The sequence below is a fragment of the Candoia aspera genome, chromosome 4 (assembly GCF_035149785.1).
Source record: "Candoia aspera isolate rCanAsp1 chromosome 4, rCanAsp1.hap2, whole genome shotgun sequence".
Taxonomy (NCBI): domain Eukaryota; kingdom Metazoa; phylum Chordata; class Lepidosauria; order Squamata; family Boidae; genus Candoia; species Candoia aspera.
In genome coordinates, this window is record NC_086156.1 from 87396969 (window position 1) to 87414820 (window position 17852).

At 42.2% G+C, this 17852-nt stretch overlaps 1 protein-coding gene across 2 annotated transcripts in view; it reads left to right on the forward strand.

The window, feature by feature from the left end:
* The window catches only part of LOC134495473 (RNA binding protein fox-1 homolog 1-like), a 42420-nt gene that overhangs the window by 6540 nt on the left and 18028 nt on the right, over positions 1–17852 (forward strand). The window contains exons 1-4 of one of the 2 annotated variants that reach the window (XM_063300964.1): positions 5464–5568; positions 6864–7085; positions 16569–16712; positions 17238–17291. In XM_063300964.1, coding sequence (XP_063157034.1) covers positions 6900–7085; positions 16569–16712; positions 17238–17291 — 384 coding nt within the window. In that variant the 5' untranslated portion in view covers positions 5464–5568; positions 6864–6899. Of the gene's footprint in view, positions 1–5463; positions 5569–6863; positions 7086–16568; positions 16713–17237; positions 17292–17852 lie in introns of those variants that run through there. The other variant, XM_063300963.1, reaches the window with a different exon arrangement.

Sequence of the window (17852 nt, forward strand, 5' to 3'; positions counted from 1 at the left end):
TTAAGGCATAATAAAAATAATAAATGTCCATTTGGTGGTTTTGGATTTAATATGATTAAGATTATTAAAATTGTTGTATTATCAAGTACAATGGCAGACAATTTATATGTTTTTTAGTTTGATCTTTATTATAGTAGACAGGAATATATAGAATAGTAGTAGGAAGGAAATAATTAAATAAATGTTATCTTTGGGGGGGAAGTTGATTAAGAGGCTTATATAATTTTTTTACTTTTAATATAAGGGGAGGGAGTAACTGTATTTAGTGATTTTTATGATGTGCCAATGGAATGATCTATAGAAATAATGTGATTTTGGTTTAATATAGAGTAAGGGATTGATTATGGAAAATTGTTGTATATCCTTGCTGTCAAAAGTCGGAAGTCACCTCTTTTTGTAATTTTGAAAAAAAAAATATCTTGTGTTTCTACACTTTTTTAGTTCTTTTCATTTTTCTTTGTAGTTTTTTTGTTTTTCTGTAGCTTTTATCTTTGCTTGAAACTTAATAAAATTCTTTAAAAAAAATTAAAGAAGTCATTAGTCTATCTCTAAAACCTCTCAAAAAAGGAGAGAGGCAAAGGTACTGTAGCTAAGAGGCTACAAGATAGGGCTTATCCTTGGAACGAGGGCAGATCTGAAATGGATACACCGGAGGTGCTAAAATTTTGGCCTATACTATGCTTCTCCTACTTGGTGCCCTCCAGATATATTGGACTTCAGTACTACAGCCAGCCTGGTGGTCTACACCTTCCGGAGGCCTTCTAGTACTATCTCATACAAAGGAAACATTGAGCTTCTTGAAAAGATCTTCATTTTGAACAGGTCTTGCCAATGCCCAGTCTGCATTATTGAAATGGGAATCTTATCAGAAGGAAGTAAATCAAGACATGGGAAGATCACAGCTTTACCAGTTGTGTGCCTGGAAAGCCTGACTCTTATTATTAAAATAAAAGACAAACATTCTGAGTATTAGCTGTGAATTATTTTTTTTTAAAGTTTTGCAAGATATGGGAAAATCTCTTCCTTGAAAAAGCAGGGACTAAATTAGAGGTGTTCCCCATGCAAAGCATCCTGCTATGGAGAGAAAAGACAACGAAACAGTATTTTTCCAGTTCATGATGGTACAATAATAGATTTTATGATACAGGGTTATTCCAAAACATTAGAGCAATGTGAAGTGGTTTGCATGGTGCTTATGACTGGTGTTCTGCAAAAGATTTCTGAAAGAGAGGTCCACTTAGCAACTCTAAGTCCGGTTTCCTGCCGAAGGCCCCTCATCAATCTCTCCCCAAACCTCCAGTAGATCCCTTGATATATGTTCTATTTACGAATGTGCTTGTCCCCCACTCCCCCCTGCCCATTTGGGCAGTGAGTGACAAGAAAGTGCTGTAGTCAAGTAGAGTTATTTATAAGGGCTGAAAGTGGAGCCAACCATGATAAGGAAGAGTGTTGGAGGACTGGTTTTCAGACTAGCTGGTGATACTGTTTTCGAGAGAGAGAGAGAGAGAGAGAGATATTTTCTCTCAATGGGGTGAGAGAATGTACATCAGTCTCAGGAGCAAGCTGCAAGGCTGGAAAATGTCATTCATATCTATATTCTCCCTTTGTTTCCCAAATGGATAGACAAAGGCTTTTTTAGGAAACAGGTGGCACAAAAGTACCCCCCCTCCTATCAGACTAAGCTTGTCTTCAGCTGCCGTCTGTGTGAGAGCTTCTTGGTTACACACACACACACACACCTGTCTAGTTATGAGCAGATCAAACCTGCTAACTCCAAAATGAAGGTGCATTTGTACAGAAGAGTTTAGTGAAACTCACTTTTCATGTGTCAGACACCCTGGTGGGTGGGCAGCATTTTACCAAAACACAATTCCTGCTCAAACAAGTACACAGCAACCTGTACGGCATAATATCTCTTTTGTTTAGAATGCGGTGCATAGCTTGTAACTCTGGCAAAGTAGGAAACGCTTGTTTCTGGCAACCAATAGCTCTGCAGTTGCTGACTTCAGCTGCCAAGGGTTTGCTTTTTAATCCAGTAGGGGCTGTCATCGTGATTTCAAACTATCCTTCCTTTATTCCTGGGCATTTAAGGTAACTTTTTCTTTTCAGAAATCAAGCTTTCCTTAATCACCATTCCTTTGAAGAAAGCAGAGACTGTCCCTCCCTGCCCCTGCTGTCCCCATTTGACATTTTGTCCAAGTTCTAGTCAATTTGACAACTGGATCTTATAAAACCATCTTATAAAATAGAGCAATTTTATCAAGTCCTGAAGCCTTAATTTTCCCTGCTACTGTAAGTAGCAAGAATCTTCCTCTAGCAGTGATCCACTTCTAATGCTGCACAATACGTAGAAGGCTTAATTACACAAAAGTCCCATCATGAAAGCAACTAGGGAAACACTTTTGAGGATAATAGCACAAAGAAAGGTTGGGATGTGTATCGTGTGTTCTGAGTGAAACAGTTGTCACACTGACAGAGTAAAACACTCATGTAGATCACTCAACACAGCTGTTTCTAGGGTTTATGGAATGAGTTTCCATATGCTCATTCAGACACCAGAGAAATGCAAATCAGAAGTGCTTATCTTGCTCCTCTGTTTTTTCCAGAATAAGGGCAGGATTTAGTGGGAGATCTCTGGATATTTGCAGTGTATTGCTAAGGGTTTCTAATATTTAAAAGCCTCCCAGAGGCAAATGAGACTGCAGCTTAAAAAAAGGGGGGAAAAAGCTGTATTATGGCTGATCTTGTGCTAATGACTCACTTTCAACTTCAACTGTTCATTGCTTGTAAAATAGGAGTATTAATTAGTTGCCTTTGTCCAGCTCTTTGTACATGTCCATTGGCCAGTTTGAATTTTATGTCAGAATTCCTGTTTTATAGTACTTGTTAATTTCTGAGGCTTAAGGGTGTTATCCGAGATCAACAGAGCATACAACTGATGACTGTCTCTTCCTCAAGCAGGGGCATCTGCAGTGGGGGTTAAAAAAGTCAAGATGGTGGCTGCAAATGTGCAATGGAAGCCCCTCCCCTTTATATGTTGCACCCATCTTCATTTTGCTTACACCTTGCCATTGTGGACATCCCTGTTCACAAGTTATGGACTTTCTGAGATGCTGTTTTGCACCTGCTTCAAATGGGTGGATCTATGTTACTCCATTCCTACTCTGCTCAGTGTGGTGTTAGGCGAATGAGATTGTAAAGTATTTGCCTGGGGTAGAAAAAAGTCTAACACAAAGTTGTGCTTGCAAATTGGTATGTTTTCATAACCTGCTTTTTTTTTTTGGTCAGGGGAGAGGAATGTATCAGTTTTAAACCTCGTTCATGTGGGATAGAAAACTGGGAGTGAAAGTAAATTCTAGCTAACATAGGTCAAATAACAAACCTGGAAACAAAGTCAACTCTTGGGCTTCTGCAGTTACAGAAATAGATGAAGAGTGGTGTGGAGGTGGAAGGTGGCTACTTCTAATAGATATATAAAGTGGGCTTGCTTAGCAGGCATGGGAACCATTCACTAGAGACATACTGGTTTACTCCTCTAAAACAACTTTGAGCCTATCTTGTTTCATTTGCAAGCATTTTTCTAAAACTAAACTAAAATAATAAAATAAAATCAGCATTAGGGTAGGGCTGGGGAATCAAAACAAGATGGTGGAATTGACTTTGTGATCCAGACTCTGCCCATTTTGTTTGTGCATATTTGTATGTATATATGCAAAAGAGCCAAGGCTTGGATTGCAATGCCATCTTTGCCATTTCTTTCTGTTTTGGCCCACTTTGCGCCCTGCTGAAGTAGAAGCAGTGGAATATTGGACTATTTCTGTAAAAGAATGGTTTGGTCTTGTGAAATCACTATGTTCCAAAAATTAACAACAATGCCTATTTATACGTTACTAGTACTGAAACAACAATGCATTTTCTTTCAGGCAATATCAATTAATGATTGGGTTGACACAATAGTTAAGCCAAGGTTTACCTAAGTAGGATTTGTTGACTTAGCAACAGTTGGCTGGGTTTGCCGTGTAACACACAGTGCTAAGTCATCAATCATGACTTATAAATCTCAATGTCCGGATTCACTCATCAAAGTAAATTATATAACCCCATTATGATTTTACACTTTGAGTGGATCAGGCCTCTGATTCAGGGAACAGGTGAGATTTCACAAAGGGAATAATTTTTTGGAGGGGTAAGGAGACAGATATTCTTACCCATAGGTCCTGTTCTTACAATACACTAAACTGAGTCAGGGAGAGGAGGTGGGAGTTAGTATGTCATGACAGCAGAAAAAATAAGATAATCAACTCAGTCAATTAATCCAGAGGAGGTTAGATTTAACCCCAAACAGACATAGTCAAGATTAGGGAAAGACTGAAATCTTCATCCCTGACATCTATTTTTCTATATGAAGGCATTTCCTCTTAGCATTCAATTATGTCAGTCCAGGACAAATTTACTAATCAGAGAGAACAACTGGGCCTTAGTTTCTTCAATATTCTTCTGGAACCTTCTTGTATCCATGTAATCATTTCTTATCCAATCTGTTTCTATCTCTGACAAAGAAGATACCTCGGAAGTAGGCTGTGAAAGATCAAGTTCAATTTGGCACAGCAATTTTTAATTTTAATTATTATTATTTGCATCAGTCCTCTCCAAGCACCAGTCTTTGTAGAAGAGGTGTAAAATCCACTTGGCATCCACAGCCTGAAATTCATGGCATGGTTTTGTGTATTAATGCCAACTGGTGCTTAAGGTAACGTGACTACCTAGAATCGTTGGAGCACCGAACAAGGTAAAGCTCAGCATCAATGCCTGGTTTAAAATGCTGGATGCTGCATGAGATGACCACATAATACTGAAAGCAAATGGAATTTTAATAGTTACTTTGCTGAAGTCTGCAGCCCTACTTAAAACCTTTCATGTAACTATGCCTTAAGTAACAAGCTAGTTCCCTATACATGTTTTGGACTATAGACCCAGAGTCTATCTGTTGGATCTTTAACTGTTGTCCAAAGTATCTAGTGGCCACCCGATTAGCTACTCCGGCCTTGAAAAGACGTCTTGAGCAAAACCGTTTCGCCTGCTTTTGTTTGAGAGTATCTCTCAGTTTTGCATTCTTTCAAGGATCAAACTTTCGCTTCGATTAATTCCCATGCCTGCCTTTGGACAGGTGGGGCAGGTGCTAAGCCACCGCAGGACAAATTGCAAATTCCAAGAAAAATCTGCAGCTGTCGACGGCCGCCTTGATCGGGACTGGTCTTTTTAAAAAATCTTTCCCCCCACGCTTTTCTTCAAACAGCTGAAAGACAAACAGTCGGCACAGCAGCTCCAAAAAAGAGCAGAGCGGGAGTGGGCGGGAGAGCTGATAAGAGAGCAGCCAATCCGAGAACCCATGCTCGCTGAGGTTCACGCTCATTGGCTGCGAGAAAAGCACAGGGGATGCCTTTATAGTCGTGGGGCATGAGCCGAGGAAGGGTGGTGTGGATGGGTGGGTGTTTTCCCCTAAGCGGCCTTCCCTGCGTGGCAGCAATTCGCAACAGAGGTGGCAAGGGATGGGGCCTGTTGGTGTAGGTGGGTGAAATACCTCAAGCTTTTGCGAAGCTTTTCCTCCGCCATCCTCCTCGGTTTGGGGAGGCTGGGACCCTTGGTTTTCCGCGTGGGGGAGGGAATGGAAAGGGAGCAATTGATTAGCCGCGCAAAAGGGTTGCAAAACTGAGGGGAGGGGAGAGTCTCGTGCTGGGGATCCTCCAGTTCTGCTTCTCGAGGGTCCTAGTCACCCAACCAGATGCCTGTTGCATCATGAGAATTAGAGTGAATTTATGATTGTCTTAATTCTTGAGGGCAAAGGCATTTTATTTCACTTGGCATTTTTATAGCTAGCCGGAATTCGAAGAGAGCATGCTGGGAGGGTAGCTTGTTTAGATATCGTACTGGTCTCTCTGTGTGTGTACAATACATACACATACACTGGTGTTCTCTACTATACTTCACTATTGTATCTGTTGTGTGGCTGCTGTAATGGGTTACCCTTATCGTTTCTTCAGCTCTTGAATTATTGGTTAGCTTACAAATCTAAAAAAATGAGTAAGAGTTGTAGAGGAGTAGGGAGCTAGTTTTTAAGGAAAACAAGATTGTTAGGTAAACAGCCATTTGGTGGTGGGAAGGAAGAGAGCACGAGAAAGAAACTCAAGATAACCATGCCTCGATTCTCTTTAATACAGTATAAGGGGGATGGTGGTAGAGGGAAACTCATGCTTTCAGGATTCTGCTATTATACCCTATAACAATAGTGCTCCAGTAGCCCTTGTGGTGTGCATTTCCCAACCTGCCCTACCTTGAAGGGCTGACAATAGGATAGCTTTCCCAACCTGGTTGCTTCCCAATGCATCAGGGAATACAGCTTCCGGAATATGGGTGTTGTTGTCCTAGGAACATTTTTAGGGTTCTGAGGATGAACTGGGAAAACACCCCAATCAGCTTATACCCCATGCATTTTATTGGGTGGCTAGATAACACACACACAGTTTCAAATGTGTAGTACAGAGTTCATAGGGCTTACCCACTTTATAAGGTTGTGGTGAAGATTAAGGTGTCTAGGGCAGTTTGAGCACAGAGGGAAGATGCTTGTCCTAAGATTCCCTGTCTTAGAGAAGACTTGAAATCTCTGGAGAGGCAAGAAATATGTTTGAAAAGAAGGGATGGCATTTCAGGTATCTCTGTGAATGTAACTGTTGTTTAGCGGATATATGGATGTGATGTTTTATTCTCAAAAGTCTGCTTCAGAAAATAGTTCCTTTTGCTTCTCTTGGCTCACAGGTTGTAGCGGTGGTCAACTTCATTTTTCTTCTGACTTTTACTCCTTGCAGGGTAGTCCAGATGCTGCGGTGCCACCTACTGATGCCATGACACAGACGTTCCCAGCTCAGTACCCACCACCGCCACCCCAGGCCCGGCTCCCTCCGCAGTATCACCTCCACAGTACCTCTTCTGAATACCCATCTCCAACTGCCCTGGATCACAGCCTGCGCATCTTCCCTGAGCAGGGAACAACTGCATCAGAGCCTTTACCGTTGCCTCCACCTCCTGCTGTAAGTGAAGGGTTGGTTGCCTAGCCCTCATGAAGGAATGTCAAGGCTGAGGCAACCTCTGGGGTAGTTGGGGAACTCAGCTATAGGTCCCAGCCTACATAATAACTCTGATCATTTCTTAGGTATTCCTCGAGAATATTCTGGTGCTAGAACAAGGTTCTGGCATTCTCTCTGCCAGAAAAACAAGCCAAGCTGAAAAGGGAATTGGATGGCCTACATTTCATTTCCACCACATCCTCTTCCTGCATCTCTATATTTGGACCCTGATGTGTCGTATTATCCCAGCTATCAAAATTCCCTGCTGCTTTGTGAAAGGGATAGCATCTATTGCAGTAGCATGTTTGGTGGCTGGGTTTCCTGAAAGGTAGGGAAGATTTAGGATTTTAACATGGGAGTGGATCAAAGTAGGGTGCTCACATACCCAAGGTTTGGCACACAAGACTTTGTTCAACTCACAGCTTCCTGGAATGCTTGGGTCTGCCTTAGATCCCCAAACCATTTGGATTTCCAAACTTGAGCCCTGATGTGCAGTATATGATACAGTAGAGAAGAGCATCGCTGACCATGGGCAGAAGCTCTGCATTTACAGCCCCAAAGTTAACCATAACCGGCTTCCCTCATTTCTAGAGTCTGGAGGTGACTGGAGATGAACAGAATAGTCAAAGGGTATACCTTCAGGACCAGAAAAGACTTGCACTTTTCATTTTGTAAAAGAAACATGGAATAAGCAGCACGTATCTGTGAGGTTCTATTGTGTGTAAATGTTGCTGAGCCTTTCTGCGATAGTATAGTAGGTGGTCGGACCATCCTTGGTTTGGATACATTTCAGTTAATAAGGCAACTCTATCTCCCATCCCTCCAGGATCTTGCACAGCTCTTGGAAGTGACAGCCTCCTGGATTTCCTTTTCCTTTCACTCCATATCTGCCTATCTAGAGAATTGCTCCTTTCCCAAGGATTGATTTATTAGTTTTGTACCCATCCTTTCATTCAGGAGCATAAGGTGGCATACATAGCATTCCCTCTTCCTACTTTTTACACCACAAACAACCCTGTGATGTAGGTTGGGCTGAGAGAAAGACTGAGCCAAAGTCACCCATTATACTTCCTTAGCTGAGGGTAGACAAAAATCTGGGCCTCTCTACTCCTTAACACCTTCACTGCTACACCCATTTGCTGTGCTGAGCATTTTCCTTGGACTCATATTCTTCCTGGCCATCAGCTATCTGCCTCTGTTCCCCTTCCATTCAAGCAAACTTTCTCTTCCCTAATCCCAGGTTCTTAGAAAACAAAATGTATGTCAACACATCTAACCCAAACCTAAAACAGGATAAATTATTCAGGGTCTTCAATTTGCTGTGTATTAGGACTTTCAAGGAATAAATTCTGGAATGCCGAAAAAGTATCTCTTACTGAGCATCTGTAAACAGTGATTTGTTTCTATGGAATATCTAGTACTTACTCACTCTTCATGCATACACATGTGCAATTTAAGATGCAAAATCACAAGGTATTATACAACATAAGGAACAACTTCACTGAGTTCTTGGACCAGCAATTCCTAATTAGGCTCAAGCCTTAGCTTTTTTTCCTACTCTAAGAAAACCTAGTCCCTGCCCACAAAAATCTACTTCTGGCCTCCTCTCCTCCATTTCTTTTTAACAGCTCTGAACCCAACAGTGTTCGCTGCTGCTCTGCTCCCTCCTCACTGCAATATGCAAAGGCTTCACTTACTGTTTGCTCCCATCCAGGGCTGCATTGTGCTTAAGCTCAACCCACAGATTTGTGTAAAATGACAGGCTTTTTTTGCTTTAACGCAACATAGATCTCCTTGAATATTCCCAAAGAGAAGCAGACTTTTGTGGAAGGAAGGGATGGCTAGCTTGAGGCCAGAGACCAGTAAGGTTGTTTTTTGGGGCTAAGAAGGAGGTAGTTCTGCTGAAGAGAAGAGACTTTAAAATAATGCAAGCAGGCATAGGCATAACATTCCCTTAATTTTTTTAGCCACTTGCTATCTAGAGCCCACCATCCTATCCCATCCCACTTCCTTTCTAATACTTCTGTTATTTGTGGAATTGTAAAGCAATCATAGGAACTAGATACTTGAGATCCCTCCATCACTTCCATTCCTCCTAAGCCATGGTTGAGGAGAGGTATGGGATTTCATAGTGCACCAATTTCCTTCCAACCCTGCAGTTCACAATATCTGGGCACTTCTCTGTACTCAAACTGGAGTGTATGATTGCATTGCCCTCTGCCTTCATGCATACCATAGTTGTAGAAAGAGGGGAGGAAGTATCAAGCTGGGAATGTGGGGAGCTGCAGTGTGAATGCCCCTAACATATGTCTGCTTAATCACAAAGTAGGATCCTTCTGTCTTGGCAGTGTCTTTTTCTGTCAACATTGCTGACAGGTACAGAACCTGCCTGAGATGTTTTACTATCTATATCAATACCCTGTTTTCTTCCCCTGGAATGGCTCATGAAGTTAAATCCCAGCAGGAAGTTCCACAGTCACCATGAGTTGCGTTTGCCTTTTGACTGTGTTAGTAGAGGCATTACTTCCAGCAGTTTTCAGAATATATGTGTTCTCTGTAAATAAACTGCAAGACTCTTTTGTTCTCTAGAGAACCATTATTCTTTGATGTTGATGCATGATAAAATCTAGCCTGCAGCTCTTGCTGGACTCTCCCACCTTCTATGACATATCTACCACTTGGTTGCTGGGAATTTTCAGTGCGGAATCCCATGTCTTTTTAAAATATATTGCATACTAAAAATTTGGCAACCATAGCTGATCCCTTAAGGGCAACTAGAGAATTTGTAGTAATTTGTAGGCAAGACAATCCATTCCAGATCTATTCCGTACTTCTGCTAGAGAGACAGGATCAATGAGTCAACCTAGTACTTTCCAGATATTTTGGACTACAAGTCCCAGAGGTCCCAACCAGCCTAATAGATTGTGGAGGTTGTCATCTATCTGGACAGTAACAGATTACCTCCCTTCTCCCTCATTCTGCTGGCCAGATGGCAACCCATCTACTTCGAAATCCTCCATTGTTTTCAGTGGGGGCACATTTTGAATTTTGTGAGCACTAAATCTGCTGGGTGGCTTCCCATTCACAACATGGCTGCTGCAGTCCTATGACCTTTCACAAACCAAAATGTAGAGGAGACATAGAAACACAGATCTCTGGCACTACAGTAAAAGAGTCATCTAGTTGTTGGGAATCTGTTGCAGTCTTTGGGCTGAGAGTAAACAGTGGAGTTAAATATTGGTCAGATGTGGGAGCAAGATGGTTTAATATTGGCTTTTCAAGCAGTGTCAAAACCTGTTTGCCAAAAAGCCATGGTATTCAGTGTACTATCTACCTGTGAGGTATTGTATGATGGCTATTAATACACAAAACATGCCTATACAAATGGCTAATTCTTTATAAAGTATTAAGAATAGTATTAGTTTAAAAAGGACTTTGAAAGCAAACATCCCTTCCTGGTTGCCTGAAGGTAGGTCTAATTTATTGCTTGTGACCAGATGAGTGTCCATTGACAATTTGGCCTTCTGTCGATATCAGCTTTCTTGGTTTATTGCCAAGGCTACCCTGAGAGAAAAAGGTATTTTTAAACACATGTAGTAGGAGTAAAATTGAGGACTGTGTGCGGTGCCAGAAACCCTTAGGTGTGGCCTCCCCAAAATTTCCCAGAGTTGCTACCAAGCTGTAATTTTTAAGTGGCAGAAGCAGGAAACAAGTAAACATACAACTGGAGAGTAATTGTGTTAATTGTCCATTTAATTAAATAATAGAAAAGAAATATAGTTTTCTCTTGGTCCTGTTACTTTGCGGGTGGTGGTGGTGTGGAATTGTCTGCTTAGGCCAAATGTCTTTGGCCTGGGAAAATTTGCACAGCCTGAGGTAAAAAGATGAGGCAATATCTTTCAAATGAGTAGAATGGAGAGGTTTCAAATCCAAAGCCTTGGGTGCTAAGCTCCAGAGTAGGCAACCTCTAATTCTTGGTCAGAAGGATCCAATAATTTCTCATTTGGATGCACCATGAAAACTCTCCTCCTTTTCCACCCTTCGGGGCAACAGATTCCTCCTCCCTCTTCCCTAATCCAGGGACTGAGGCAGTGGCTTCGGTCACCATATTGGGTAACAACACCTTTCTCCAGCCAACAGCTGCACCCCTATCAGATTCCCTGCTCTCTCTCTCTCACCTCCTCCCCCTGTCCCAGATCTTTCACCATCTTCAGCAGCAGCTGTTTATCTCTGCATGGACAAGTGGCACATAGCTGATAGCCTTATTTCAAGGACACCACGTCCTCTGACACATAGCAAACAGAGATGGCGAGAAACTGTTTCATGCCCAGGCAAGAAGTCCAAATAACACTTTTTCCCCTCCCAGGTGACAAAATAGCAATAAATAAATGAACAAAATGGATGCTTTTTCAAAAACATCCTAGCAACAGACCTACCATTAAGCCAAATGCAGTGGTTGACTTGAGCAGATTTGGGGTGGTCACAACAGGATGGAAATTAGACTGGCTTTGCATTGGTTTTTGCTGTCATTTAATGGCCAGGGAGAGGTAGTTGTGGGAGTTTCAGTTCCAAATGCCTAGTCATTTTGCAAACCTTGGGTCTTCTGCATCTTGACAAGTGGGTAGAGAGCATCATTTTGCTCAGTAAAAAGTCTTGGCTGGTGCTGAAGCAAGTTGCTGTAGGTGCAGGCCCACAGCTTCCAAGAGAATCCTCATACCACTCCAACCTCTTTCCCAGACTCTAATTTACTCTCTGCTCTTTTTGCTTAATATCCAGACTAATTGGGTTGCCAACTGCCCAGAGGAAAAGTAAGAAGAAAAGGGTGGGGGAAGTAAGTCTCTTGCCTTTCTCTTGTACTTATAACAGCAGTGCACAAGTTGCAGAAATCCGCAAGGCAAATTTTTCATAGCATGGAGCCCCACAATCACCTGCTAATTCCTACAATTCAAATTGTTCTTAAAGACAACTGCAGGGACTGTTTCAAAAGTTGGCAACCCTGCTTGCCAATTCAGCACCTGGCTCTTGTACATCCAGGCAATATCTGATTTTTGTTTTCCTTGCACTGAATAAATGCCAAAATACCTCAAGGGAGAATGAGCTTTGATCCTGCTTGGCCATATGCTTCCAACTCTCCTTTTTACCTTCACTTCCTAAACTCCTGCAAGTGGATGTTGCAGGGCTTAGACTCTGTGGGACCCCCAGCCTCACCCCAGATACTGCTGAGCCATGGCTGTGTTTTGGCGGTGTGCTGGAAATTCACCACAGCAGTATCTAAAGGGCCACAGGTCCCCATCCCTCGTGTTAACGGTATGCTTATTATAGGACAGTATGAATCTTTGTCCAAAGTTTTTTCCCCACCATTCTTAGGGGGTCCTTTGGTGCCAATCATGTCTAGAATGCTTAATGTAAGTGCTTAATTTATGTTAAATGTGTTGGCTGGACTAGCAGCAGCCCTGTCTGTTCTTTCCCCCATACATGAGTTTTGCAGCCTCCTTTTTTTAGCATACCATATGTTTTAGTTCCTGTTACATCCTTTATGCACTTGTCATGGTGGACCAAATAGAGGGTGTTGCTGTAACTCGTCTGTGTTTTCTTTCTTTTTTTCTCCTCCTCCTCATGGAACATGAGAGCTGCAAAAAGATTCCCAGTGTGTAGCAAAGTTGTTCTTGCAATGACTCCTTGTGTCTTTCCTGGACTAGGGGCTTTTCCCGAGGTGCTAATGGCAGCGTGTGTGGACCTCCCGCCGAGCTCAGGTTTTCTTCCAGGCATCTTGGACTCCATCACGTTTCTCTTGTTCTAGTCTCATTAATACATGAATAGTTAACCTACTCACTGTGCAACTGCACCTGCCTGTCTTCTCAGCCTGACACTTGCCCCCGCTTCCCACCACTCCCTCTGCATTTTATCCTCCCAGCAGACGTTGGGCCCTGTCAGAAAGAATTTAATCCCAGTTGAACTTGTCTTTACAAGCAGGAGTCTGTAGCTTTGGGGGATGCGCCTGGCTGCGGTGGGGTGGGCGCAACCATGGGAACTAGTGGGGTGTATTGCCCTTGGAATGGGTAGAGGAAGGGGGCACAGGGGAAGGTTTGGTGGGCTGAAGGGGGTTGGCTACTGCTTGGGGTTGTCTGCATTTGGGAATGGCTGGAATTGTGTGTGTGCTTTAATAGCAATACTACAGGTGCTTTGTGCTAAGACAAGCAGAATCACGGTCCTGTTCCCTAGTCTTTAAGCATGTTCACAGAGGGTGTGTACATTCGGTGGCCAACTTTGGATGGAGTTCAAAAAGGAGAAGGGGAACCATAGGAAGAAGGTTGATCTGAGTCTGGTTCCCTGCCAATTCATAAGAAACTGAGTTCCCACAGTCTTTAGGCTAGGAGAAGCAGCTCAAGAGACATGGTTCTGAATGGAAATTCAGCAGAGAAAAGGTTGGAGAAGACTGGCTTCATTGCCATGTTTCCACTCAAAGCTACTCCCTATCACAGCTGCTTTTCATCTTTAAAAGATGGGGAAGTGTCACCTTTGTCTGCTGTGCAATTCCTGGTTTGGTGTTGAATGAAACACGTTGCTAAACACCGAATACGCTCTTCCAGACAAAATACAGACGCGTGCTTCACATTCCAAGTCAGATTGAGCCCTTCCGTTTTTGGAAAAATAAATGCCAGCTTTCAGAATTTGAAAATTTAGAAAATGTTTGAGAAGGAAGATATTATATTTTTCCAGCCCGTGGCCATTATCAAATGCAAATTAAAAATGCATAATGCACATATTAAATTAATTCAACTGAATAATATATGTTCCAGATAGCTTGACTTAAAATAGGCCTGGTTTTTATAGACAGCAGATGAGAGAGCAGCAAATCTATTTCTGGATTCTACCATTTTAGATGGCAATAAGGGATCATATAACTGAATGCTCAGCTCCATATGAAATAATAATTAATCCCTACATGTAGATGTTAGGGAAAATTTTAATCTTGCCTTTTGCTCCATGCTAGTGTTCTTCTGTGGAAGTGCACTCCAGACTCAGTTTTCTCAGTGTATTTGGCTGTTCAAGAGAATTAGAGTATTTCAGACCAGGGGCTAAATTAATTCATTACAAGCGCGTAGGTAAGCATTCAGTGGTATATCCCTCCCACTCTGAATTCTCAATGCACCTTTCACCATATACACACCATGAACATTATCTCTGTCTGTTCAGGGACAATTTCCAGTCATACACAGCCATGTTTTGTGATTAATCTCTCATGCTGTGGCCATTGCTATCTCAGCTGATCATATGACTACTGCTTTAAATAAACTGATCTGGTTGTGCATTATGTTTTGCTCAAAGGGGACTTGCTTGCTCGTATAGAAGTCGCCATTATGATATGTAAAATGTGGTTTATCACTTAGCATGATGTGAATCCAGCCAATCATGTTTTCTTAAATCTTTGTTTAAAGTTGTAGCAGCCCCACAAATCCTCTTTGTACATGCCTGTTACTTTTCTGGTAGGCGCATCCATATGTGATCATGCATGCCCCTAATAGGCTATGCCCTCTCATGGCTAATCTGCAGCAGGAATTTGGAAGACAAGTTCAACTCCCTCCCCACCCCTGGCCAGATTAATTGCTCTCTGGCTCTTCTCTTCCTCCCCCAATCCTTCAGCACTTCAGACATTGCAAGACGGAGGCTGTGCACACTTGCTCTGTTCTCAGAATGTTGCATCGTGGAAGTTGCATTGTGGAATAAGAAGGGCTGTCTGCATGGAGAAGAGAGGGGCGGTTTTGGGGTGGTTCTCGGTCACTGGGTCCTCCGATCTTCTCCACAACGTTCTCATAAATTATACCCTCTCAGCTAGTCTTGTTTCTCTCCACTAACAGTTTTCCGTGTGCTGCCATGTGTCTGTCCTATTTGCTAACCCAAGACAGAATGTTTGCTGGTGCACTGAAATATGTTCCTGGTGAATTCTTTTTCTGGGGGCATCTGGGAGGTTGGAAAGAAGAAAATCCCATTCCCTTTAAAGGGAAATAATGGATTTGGTATTGAAATTGGGATTTGTGAGGAGCGAGGAAGAACTCTGGATTTCTCAGGTCTCAGCTTGCACATCCTTAGGCAAAATGAATGTGGAGTCATATAACTGGGGCAGGAGACTCTTAGTATGACACCATTCATGAAATTAGCAATTCTATGGCTGGTTTTTAAAGAGCAGAATATAGGCCTGAGAACCTAAAATGGATTGGAGCCCTGGAAGGGATTGATGGGAGGTTTGTAATTCTTTGTTCCCTTGATGCAGTTCCTCCCAACTTGTTATTAACTGGGGAAAAAAAATTCACATTATTAATAATTGTGGGAAGGGTATCCCTCTGCTTGGCCAGTGCCACATAACACCTGCAAGGGACTGGAGGCTTGATAAATGCTCCCTCATATTAGAAGATACGTTAGAAGATATGCACATAGAATATTGGCCCATCTGATACATAATTAAGTTAGAAATCTTTTCTCAGATAGGCTACTTTATTTCATTTTTTTAATTACTTGAGAGAATACTCAAACTTAGGATCTTCCACTTGGTTTCTTAAATGGTATCATCCTAGGAATTCTGCTTCATAGATATAAATATATATTATCTATATATATTTACATTTATCTGCAGCTTCTTTGTGAATGCTGTGCAATTTGAAAATTAATAGAGATAATAGGAAGCAATAGAGATAGTAGGAAAAAGGAGCCAGGAGTCAGTTCTGGTATCTATTTTGTACTGTTACATCATATGCCAAGTGCAGTGGATAGTCCAGGAAGCATAGAAAGGATTGAGCATCTTATTGTTTGAGCTAAGCCCACTGGACAAAACCTCATTGCCCTGATAGAAGGGCTCATAAATTTGACTTTGCTCAAAGCAACCTTCTGTCCAACTGGATACTCTCCAAAGGAGTTGGGACATTAGGTCCTGAAATCTCCAGCCAGCATGGCTGGGGAAAATGTCAAAGATCCCTTCGTGAAACCCTGGAGGGATCATGCCGTATGAAGAAGACAGTTCTAGCTCAGTAATCTATAGCCTGAAAGCAGTTTTCAAGATTCAACATGAGGATGGCATAGGCTGATGGTTACCAAGTTTTATAGAGGATGCAAGGGGCTGCTGCTCCCATATGTAACCCAGCCTCTCTGCTTCCTCCTGTTTAGTGGGCAATACATTTATCATGAAGATGCTGGTGTATAAGCCTTCCCTCTGCCTCATGGCAACTGGTTTTCTTTCCATAGACTGCAGTCAACACATTGCAAAGTTTAGTATTCTCCCTTGTGACTGCCTCCAACCTGAATTGAATTCAGCCTGTTCTCAGACTTATCCAGCCATCTTTTCTCATCCATGGCTGAATTACAGGATTTGGAAGGTCCCTCTCTTGGTGAATATGAGGAGACCCAATGATATGTGTGATCCTGCTTTCTTCCCCTCCCCACCCTTCCCCATAGCAACCTGAAGAAGTCCCTGCACCTGAGCTATCTCCAGAGACAGAGGAAGCAGAGAGTGAGGAGAATAAAGCCCAGCCCAAGCGCTTACATGTGTCCAATATCCCTTTCCGCTTCCGTGACCCAGACCTGCGGCAGATGTTTGGGGTAAGTTGGTTCTCCTTCTATCCCTAAGGAGGCTTACCTGACTTCAGTGCTGGGATTCTTAATCTGTTCATTTATGTTGGTCTCTTTAGTAAAAAAAGATCAAGTTTTGAGTTCAGGAAGCACCTTGCAATATCTGTGGGTCCCAGACAGTTGCCCAGTATTATAATACTAACTCCAGCACATTTCCAACTCTTGAGATCTGAGCTAGTAGAATGCACAAGCTGTATTTCCTGATGTAGGGAAACTTTGGATGGGTTGGATCTTCCTGCCATAAGACGTTACAAGTGGCTATATTTCTGATGAGTTGTTGGAACAATACCTGCATTTTGCTCAAAAAAACATTGAGACCCCAATAATTCATCTAAAGAACATTGGTTATTGGGTCGAATAAAAAACAAAATAAGCATATACTTTCAACAAATACTAGTATACAATTTGGGCACATATATATGGCTGTGAATTAGTCTTTTGGTAAGAATAGGGCTGGGCATTGCTTCTGTCAGTGATTTTCTTTTTGTTTTCCAGCAATTTGGAAAAATCCTTGATGTGGAGATCATCTTTAATGAGCGTGGCTCAAAGGTACTGCCAGGAGGAGGACTTCCTAAGGAGGGTTGTGGATTGTCTATGTTCTGTGAGCAGAAAAGTGAGGATTGGTGATGGCAGAGACAGTAAAGCTTGGCAAGCAGTGTAACCTCGTTGCAAAGTTGCATTGATTTTTAGGAATGCTACTAATCTAGCCCAAAGTTTTGCTAGTTAGTGCCTTGACACATTCTGTGACAGTGGGCATACGTGTTAGAATGATGTACCGTCTTAGTGTGGAGATAGCATAAAATTCAAAGTCTGTGAGTGGGAAAATTCCTTTAAAAGCTCCTGAATACCAGGTGTAGCATCTGCCAATCTTTTTGTTGAAATGGTTTGGTCATATAGAGATGGCAAAACAAAAATATGATGGAAGAATGAATGGGCCATCAGGAAGAGGCAGACCAAGAAAGTAATGGTTGGATAGGGCTGATGAGATCTTCACAAAGAAATAGGCGAGAAGCTTCATTAACAAAAGGTAATGTATGAAATGACTTATGGACTTGGAGGAAGCAAGGAATGATTCCAGAGAGACAAAGGAGAGGTAGAGTGAATAAAAGC